The 10,128-nt window shown below is 37.7% G+C and overlaps 1 protein-coding gene across 1 annotated transcript; it reads right to left on the reverse strand.

Annotated features, from left to right (window-relative positions):
• Window positions 1-629: 629 nt before the first annotated feature.
• On the reverse strand, window positions 630-9,657 carry LOC110460913. The gene is made up of 2 exons (XM_021514125.1): window positions 9,542-9,657; window positions 630-3,806 (listed from the first exon to the last, which is right to left on the reverse strand). The coding sequence occupies exons 1-2, from the start codon at window positions 9,558-9,560 to the stop codon at window positions 1,567-1,569; spliced, it is 2,259 nt and encodes a 752-aa protein (XP_021369800.1). The 5' UTR covers window positions 9,561-9,657; the 3' UTR covers window positions 630-1,566.
• Window positions 9,658-10,128: the final 471 nt, after the last annotated feature.

The raw sequence follows: 10,128 nt of genomic DNA on the forward strand, positions 1-10,128 counted from the left end.
CTATGGACCTATACTTGTATTGACAGGGGACCTACACTTGTATTGACAGGGGACCTACACTTGTATTGACAGGGGATCTACACTTGTATTTACAGGGGACCTACACTTGTATTGACAGGGGACCTACACTTGTATTGACTATGGACCTACACTTGTATTGACAGGGGACCTACACTTGTATTGACAGGGGACCTACACTTGTATTGACAGGGGACCTACACTTGTATTTACAGGGGACCTACACTTGTATTGACAGGGGACCTACACTTGTATTGACTATGGACCTACACTTGTATTGACAGGGGACCTACACTTGTATTGACAGGGGACCTACACTTGTATTGACAGGGGACCTACACTTGTATTGACAGGGGACCTACACTTGTATTGACAGGGGACCTACACTTGTATTGACAGGGGACCTACACTTGTATTGACAGGGGACCTACACTTGTATTGACAGGGGACCTACACTTGTATTGACAGGGGACCTACACTTGTATTGACAGGGGACCTACACTTGTATTGACAGGGGACCTACACTTGTATTGACAGGGGACCTACACTTGTATTGACAGGGGACCTACACTTGTATTGACAGGGGACCTACACTTGTATTGACTATGGACCTACACTTGTATTGACAGGGGACCTACACTTGTATTGACTATGGACCTACACTTGTATTGACAGGGGACCTAAACGTTTATTCACAGACAAGTTTAGGTCCCCTTGTAATGTAGAGTGGGTTCCCAGTCAATAAAAGTGAAAGTCCCAATTTAATGACAGGTATTGATCTCTGTCAGTAATGACAGGTATTGGTCTCTGTCAGTAATGACAGGTATTGGTCTCTGTCAGTAATGACAGTATTGGTCTCTGTCAGTAATGACCGGTATTGGTCTCTGTCAGTACACGTGTGAACATTTAGTAAATACAAGGTCTGGCCTATATTAATTTGATTGATGTTCTGCAATTATAGAGAAACGATTTACTGATTTTTCTTTGATATGCAGCTTTTCGACCGCCGGTCGTATAAGTGAGGATGGATTGCATTCAAATATTGATCTTTTAATTCCACAGTCTGAGTATATCATGATAACGTTATTCGTAATAACAAGAGATAATGTAACTCGTAATGACGAGATCAAGTAAGTCGTTATAATGAGATAGGTTAACTCGTAATATTAAGATGATATTATTTCTTGCGGTACTAATCGGCTTTCATAATTTACCTTATAAATGTAAAAATATTCCTATGCAAGTTTATAATATAAACATTAAAAACTTGTATAGGAATATTTTTACATATTTATACTAGTTTATATATATATGTACAGTATTTGTTCCAATGAATCTTTTCGATAGCTGATCTTTCTTCATGATGAAGTTGACGTCATCAAGAAGTTCTTGTTTTCCACGCAGCTGCAATAGGTATATATATTTATATAGATCATCTTTTCTGAAACAAAAAGAATGCTTCCTCCATAATGAAGAAGAACTTAGTATAAATAAGAATATAGCACAAGTTCAAAATTGAAAATCATTCATGATTCCCGTGGAGCAAAATCAAAACCACGACAACTTTTTAAAAGTCAATGGATCGATATTGTGCATGGTCTTATGATGACAGCTATTGTTGTCGTCATTATCGTCATCGTTCTCATCTTTCTGATATTGACTCGGCACATTACAATAGTCCAGAGAGCCTTTTTGTACGTTACTTTGTCCCAGAGAGCCTGTTTGTACGTTACTTTGTCCCAGAGAGCCTGTTTGTTCGTTACTTTTGCCCTCGCTTTTCCTTAGGTCTGCTATTCTTATGGCAGCCGCTTGGTTTTCTGGAAGTTGTCGGCGTGAATCTTTAAATGCCTTGATGGCCCTCCGTGTGTCCCCTAACATCTGATGACCAATTCCGACCATGTTGTGTACCATCGGGTAGTGATGTACTCCATAAATAGGATGGGAAAGTAAAGTCTGGAGGTCGTCCAAGAGTGTCCGAGATTGGTCGATATTCCCGAGTCTGTATGTAGACAGTAACAGAAGAAAGGTGGCATACGGTAGAGGTGGGAGGTAGATATTCCTCTCGTTTGTCTGAACCTCTAGGTCTAGTTCTAGTGGATATAGTCTGTTGTCTTCTTTATGAATTGTGTACTGCAATGCAAACGAACGTTTCGCTTTCTGTAGTAGTGTGTATCCTTTACCACACATCTCCTCCTTGTACCTCGTATAATCCCCATACCACTGCAGTAACCCTCCTCGCTGACACGCGAACACCACGCATGTTGCTATTTCGGTTGTTTTGTTGTAACAACCAACATTGTAGTAAAATGTGGCCAGTGACAACAGTCCTCGACAGACATCTGTGGCTGCCGACAGGTGAAGAACCCGTTTGTGTCGTCTGATCTGGGCATATGTAGCTTTGTTGTTGTTACTGTGAGACCGTGTAAGGTCTGCAATGCTGTTACTAGAGGTGTTTGTGATTACATTGATAAAGGAAAGTAACACTATATCCATCTCCTGTTCATCTACAGTAGCAAGGAAAGCGCGATTAACCAGCTTCAGTACTTGTACAGTACTAACCTTGTATACAGAATTACAGCGTGCAATAATTGCACAATCGTTTTCAAATTCCTCCTCCGAAGGCGGCAATTTTGGTATTGGATACATGGAGCAACTATTTTGCAAGGTTTTATATAGTGGCTGAAGACTTGGACACTGCAGTAAGTGCTTCCATCCCGTACGTTTGTATTCCATTAGCACCCGGAGTAGTTTCTTCCTGTTATCACCGGTAAAGTTGCCAAGAAACATGTTGTGGTTGGTTACAAAAAAATTTGGGCAGTTTTCGTTTGTCACAAAATTAAAAAGAATGTCAATGCAGAACCAAAAGCACACGAGGATGTACTCCTCCGCCCACAAAGAACCTGGAGATCTCTCAATGGCGTGGAAAATTATTGTCTTCATAAAATAGGAACACAGTAGGCTTTTTATTGATTCATTGCATTCGATGCATTCCTTTTGGAAAAGTTTCAAGAGAGCATACGTTTTGAATTGTACGTGATTAAATTTTAAAACAAGAGCTTTCTCGGACAATGAGAATGAAATGCGCCATTGCATCGCAGAAAGATTAGAATGTTTGTCTCCAATGGCAACGAAGTGGCAGCCGTTCTGTACGATATAATTGATTATCGTTTTAGATGGCCAATCGTACCGTCTCCTTCGATACCTAAAGTTACTTAAATGATCTGGCCATGACCGACAGTGGAAGCAATAGGCATCATCATGCAGTCTCCCTTTAATCTCCACAGTAGAGCAAGGTCCGTGTAGATAATGATCGGGCCACAACACGTTACTACTGTAAACTACACTAGACAGGTGCAAGGAACCATTTATATCTATTAACGCGTCCATCACTTCCCTGTGCTGTCTCACTCCTATGTGACGGAGTTTGAGTAAGGTAAACCCGGGTCTACAGTTTGTGTGGTCCATGACCAGCACAGTTTTATCAGCATCTACCGTGTGTATGACGTCACGAGGTTGAACAACAATGACGTCATTGTGTATAAACATAAAATCTTGGTCGGATCCTTTTAACTGTAATCCTTCTGCTGACGATCCGGTGTACAATAACCTGTACGGTTTCATATGTGAATAGATATAATGCCAGCTTAAATGCTTCAGCAATCTCCTAACTCTGACCGTTTCCTCAGAACCTATACCGTCAATACCTTCGAGATACCGAGACAGGAACCTGGATACTCGACAGACATCACTTAGCTCCATACCGAGATCATGGTCTGTTGGAATGGATTCTGGAACCGACAAAACAAACGTATAAAGAACAAGAAAATCTTTTAAAAGTTAAATAGTAGGGTTTAAATGTTGGTGATAATTAATCTGAATATGAGCTGGAATGATTATTATCACATGTGAATCTTACGATGGTGACAATCCAGGTTTCAGCTCATTGTAAAGCAAGGTCCTGTATTTTAAACTAATGTATTACCCCAGTAGCTAAAACTCCTCTGTGGCTGGAACTCATCGGTTTACAATCAAAATAAACAAATTGAGACAAGAATGGGTTTCAAACTTTTTAGCGCCAATTTGTACTATGGTTACATGACAACATTATTCCTTCCTTGACGTCAATATGTCCGCCATTGCTGTTTAGTTTAGGGCTTTTTTACAAGTAAATTAAGCATTTATACTGCCCAATGATGAATAATGCTTTGGAGAGAATATGATCTATAATGAAAGAACAATTAAGGTAAAAAATAGAGTAAATGTAAACATACAGAAACACACAAATGTGTTCACCTGACGTCTCAGATTACACCAATCAACACATGTGTGGGGTGTTACTTATTTATTATATTGATAATTACAAATCAACACATGTGTGGGGTGTTACTTATTTTTTATATCGATAATTACCAATCAACACATGTGTGGGGTGTTTCTTTTTTGTTATATCAATATTTACCAATCAACACATGTGTGGGGCGTTACTTTTTTGTTATATCAATATTTACCAATCAACACATGTGTGGGGCGTTACTTTTTTGTTATATCAATATTTACCAATCAACACATGTGTGGGGAGTTACTTATTTGTTATATCGATAATTACCAATCAACACATGTGTGGGGTGTTACTTTTTTGTTATATCAATATTTACCAATCAACACATGTGTGGGGTGTTACTTATTTGTTATATCGTTAATTACCAATCAACACATGTGTGGGCTGTTACTTATTTTTTATATCGATAATTACCAATCAACACATGTGTGAGGTGTTACTTATTTGTTATATCGATATTTACTAATCAACACATGTGTGGGGTGTTACTTATTTTTTATATCGATAATTACCAATCAACACATGTGGGGGGTGTTACTTATTTATTATATCGATAATTTCCAATTAACACATGTGTGGGGGGTTACTTATTTATTATATCGATAATTTCCAATTAACACATGTGTGGGGGGTTACTTATTTATTATATCGATAATTTCCAATTAACACATGTGTGGGGGGTTACTTATTTATTATATCGATAATTTCCAATTACCACATGTGTGGGGTGTTACTTATTTATTATATCGATAATTTCCAATTAACACATGTGTGGGGTGTTACTTATTTATTATATCGATAATTTCCAATTAACACATGTGTGGGGTGTTACTGATTTATTATATCGATAATTACCAATCAACACATGTGGGGGGAGTTACTTATTTATTATATCATTCATTTCCAATCAACACATGTGTGGGGTGTTACTTTTTTGTTATATCGTTAATTACGAATCAACACATGTGCGGGGGGTTACTTATTTGTTATATCGTTAATTACCAATCAACACATGTGGGGGGTGTTACTTATTTGTTATATCGATAATTTCCAATCAACACATGTGTGGGGTGTTACTTATTTATTATATCGATAATTTCCAATTAACACATGTGTGGGGTGTTACTTATTTATTATATCGATAATTACCAATCAACACATGTGTGGGGTGTTACTTATTTGTTATATCGTTAATTACCAATCAACACATGTGCGGGGTGTTACTTATTTGTTATATCGTTAATTACCAATCAAAACATGTGTGGGGGGTTACTTATTTGTTATATCGATAATTACCAATCAACACATGTGTGGGGATTTACTTATTTATTATAACGTTTATTACCAATCAACACATGTGTGGGATATTGCTCATTTATTATATCGTTAATATTAATCAACACATGCGAAATACATGTCCTCATGGAGAAGTACAGAAATAAAAATTGCAAAATCAAGTACAAATAATTTTAAAAAAGCATTCACAAATGTATATTGATATAGAAATAATAAATGTTATTCAAGATAGTGTCACATAATTTTAAAGTCACAATCAAGTTAAGCACTTAAAACGCCTCTTAGAGTATGAAATCGTTCAGGTCTAATTAGTTTAGTTGGAAAGGCCTATCGGGCAACCGGTGTATACGTGGTAAACAAATCAGGGACATGTATGTGATTTTATCATATTGCTTATGTCAAGATAGACGTGAACGGTTGACGAAAAAACTTACAAGATTTCAATATGCAGGTTGGTGAAGAGCACTGGCAAATGGTATGATCGCCACCATGATCTCATTAGAGAAACTCCCTTGTGATATATGAAGTTCGATGTTTCTGTAGTGTGCTGTCACTACTCTGATTCTCTATTTGAGGACGTGACATTTCTCTGATTTGACCTAGATGAACAAGTCGGGTGCCGTCGACGGAGCAGAAGACGCTTATCCTTTTAAAACGCATGGTCTTATTATCTTTGAACTTTGCCGGGGGTTTAATGTAAACCATTCTTACGTCATTAACATTCTGGTCTGGTTTAGTTTACACTTCTGTTTCCATTATAATCATTATTTTACAAGTCAACGTTTTATCACGTTATTTCTATTGGGGAATAAATTACAGATGTTTTTGTTTCTTTCTTGCTTTCTTCATGCTATTATAGAACTATGCTGATATGGTCTATCCTGGGTATGTCACACTTATGGAACTATAACTTATATTAAGGGCCTTACCAATTGATATTTATCTAGATAAATATCCCCTCATAGTTTCATTCAGTTTGCAGGTGATTCTCAGCGAAATGATGTATTATTACAACTGAGCGTTCAGTCGTGTCATCGGGATCTTATCAGGGGCGGATCCAGGATTTCCTAAAAGGGGGGGCCGAGAATCTTTTTTCAATAGTCAACGGTGTGCTACCGAAGGCATCACCCCGAGCGCGTAGCGCGAGTCCCTAGATGGTGCGGGAGGGGGTCTTCCCCCTCCCGTAAGGGGGGTTTGGGGGATATCCCCCCAAAAAATTGTGTTTTCTAGAACGTCTCAGAAGCGATTTCCCGTGTTCTGAGGATTGTTTTTATGTTTAATTAACAAGAAGAAAAAAAAACATATTTTAAGTATGGCTNTATTATTATAGGGGCAACCTGGTGATGACAAATGTATGAATCCACAGGGGGCTTGTTCATTATTACCTAATTTGGCGTCCCGCCCGCAAGGGGGATACGAGAGGTCCACCGTCAAAAAATAAATGTAGGGACGCACAATATCTAGTCTTCAGACATTGTACCTACAGTACAGTACTTCATGTAATAGTTTGTCGTACAAAAGAACAAATAACACCATAACATCGTTGCTGTTTAATTAATGAGTTACTCATGGCATCACTAAGTTGCTAAACAAACGGATAAGTTCAAATCAGTGCGACACCCAAGGCCACTAGCTATATAGTCTCGCGTTTTATAATTGTTGACTAATTCACTAGTGTAGACAAAGATATATCTGAAATGTCCACGCTGATTAACTCATGTAAGGGCGTGCATATTACCAACAGTGGTACATTTGCTAAACTATCTGGTTAAAATGGTACAACTTAGGAGGCACATACGCGTCACCTTTAAATTTAATTTAAAAGTATCATACTTGTAAGTACAGCATATCATCTCATTACTAGGAACACAATAGTATGCTGTGTAAAGATACTTTCTTGTACGTACACGATGGTAAGCTATAAGTACCACAATGAGATATTATGTTGTACATACAAGGTAGTTAAACAGTTCCAACAATATATATAATACCAAAATATACATAATATTGTCAGCCGAAAAAAAACCTTTATCGTTCTTGTATATTGATATGATTAATATCGCCCGGACGGTTAGGAAGGTTACAATAAAAAGTATCAATTTTCAGATCATCTATAACGAGCGGTCAATAATATAATTATGCAAATTATGCTAGTATATTTCCGCCGAGCGTTGCAAGTTGCAACTTGGGGTTTTGCGGAGGTGGTAAAATAAAAATAAAACACTTTAGGGTCAAGATACAAAGTAGACGAGCGTAGCGATGCCAACAAACATTGTTTTAATAAAGAAAATATAGTAAAAATATCAGATAACGGAAACCCACAATATTTGCTAGGATGCCGTACGCCCCAGATTTTTTTATACAAGCTCCGTGCATTATTTGATGCATATTAAAATGTTAATATGTTCCCATTCCCGGCCTATCAGACCATTTCAGATGTACAAATGCGTTTCTTTTAAGATATCACACTTTTTTTATTTATTCAGGCCCCTGTAGTGATCTCTTCTAAACTACTAGCTGATATTTTGTGTTTTAATTAAATGCTTATCCTAAGTAGTCTGAAATTACGCAATTCTAACGAGTCTACTTTAATAACATCATGGTCATTGGGAAGAGAAAAGTTGTAACACTTGAAGGGGCTGAAGGAAATGACGAGGACATATCTCAAAGATTAAGTGAAATGGAGAAGTAACCTGTCCTTGTTAAAGTGTCACCGTGGACAAACAACGGGTATGTGAGGTACCGTAACGGAAGGTGTTACCTTTGTTTTCGTTCTCAAATATATCCTAGAAATAACGGTACTGTCTGAAAGATAAAACATTATCAAATAGTTTCTCACAATATGAGTTTGTACATACATCTGCTAATAATGCGGCCAGCTGGCTACAGTAAAATGGGTGAAAACCTTTTTCCATAAGTATAACAATATACAAAATATAAAAGTATCGATTAACAGTGTTTAGATTTGTCGTGTGCTACATATTTCGGAACCATTCAGAAAATAGATCTTTTCCCCTTAAAGATCCCTGTCCCACTGTATAGTGTTTCTGTACACACAGAAACCTCCCCTTAGTTCCCCTCGTTTTGGATATACCGTGTAACATGTGGCAAAGTGCGGCCAGGACACTTCTGCAGACCAATTAGTTAACTCGGTTAGAGCGATAGTATCGCAATCTGAAGTCCACGGCTCGAATCCAGGACCGCTTTCGTTTGTCGCGATCCAAACGGTTGGACCAGAGTTGTTCCATTGTGAAATAAGGTCGGACGAAGTAATTTGAGGCTGCTTTCAGACGAGCCTTGACAGATCTAGAGATTCGCAAGGCGTGCAGGTCCGCTAGGATTTATACCCGAAAATGTTACATTTAAAAATAGACAAACCGGTTGTTTCGCATTTAAAAAACGAACAGCTAGGTCACTCGTCTAGCCCCGCTGAATTGATTATATTTTGTTTATCTTATCTTTGTTATTTTTTCATAAATAAATCCCGGAAGGTATTGTTGTCTTTATCTGAAATGATTTATCAAAGCTGTAGTCAAACCAGTTTTATTTATAGAAAAACAAAGTTTCCAATGCGTAGGTTTTGGCGGTGTAACTGTGATCCATCAATACACTGATGAGTCCTAAATGGACTTATATAGCCACATTGTGCAGTAGAAAAAGCTTTCTGCAGCCACAAACAAACCTTTCCAATAAACCTGCTTCATTTCTTCGTTTTGTAAGCATTTTTTTTTATTAAAGATCTACGATACTTAACATTTTGTGTTATTCGTGTCATGAGGCACAACGGAGTTGCTACGTATTTTTTTCGATGGAAAACCTAAATTTACTATCGTTGATATCCTGCGGTCTTACTAGAATCTGAATACTCTTTTATCATTTAGCACTTACCCCAAGAGGAAGTCTCCATTAAGTAGCTTTGTGTGTATAACTTTGTTATTGAAGCTTATAATCCGCACCTACTGTTGACAAAAACATACGGAACAGGGAGTGTTATGCTAAACCAAAAGTGGAGTTTCCAGATTACGTGTGTTTATATAAAACCGGGAAACCCCCATGATGTGTGTGTATATATATACACACTAGACAAGTCAGTACCTTCTGACGTCATTCTTTTCAGTACTGGGCCCAGTTATCTAAAGCCTATATCCTTACACAGTTCGGGAAAGGAGCATCGGAAAGTTTAGACCATTTTTTAGGTAAATCCCGATACTCGCTATTTAGCTTACGTCAGAGTAATACTCGCTGTTTAGATTACGTCGGAGCAAAAAGTTTGTTTTGCACCAAATACGGCTTACGGCAGAGAAAAATTCTCCCACGATTGAAAGAGTGTTTTGCGGCAAAATACAAGATTACGTAAGTGTAATGATGTGAAATAAGCAACTAAGCTGAAACAATGATAACAAAAAAAGCCTGTTGAAGGTATATAGATACTATCACATACACGTGTCACAGTAGATTTAATACTTCAATTATGA

The sequence above is a fragment of the Mizuhopecten yessoensis genome, unplaced genomic scaffold (genome assembly GCF_002113885.1).
Source record: "Mizuhopecten yessoensis strain PY_sf001 unplaced genomic scaffold, ASM211388v2 scaffold10523, whole genome shotgun sequence".
Lineage (NCBI taxonomy): Eukaryota > Metazoa > Mollusca > Bivalvia > Pectinida > Pectinidae > Mizuhopecten > Mizuhopecten yessoensis.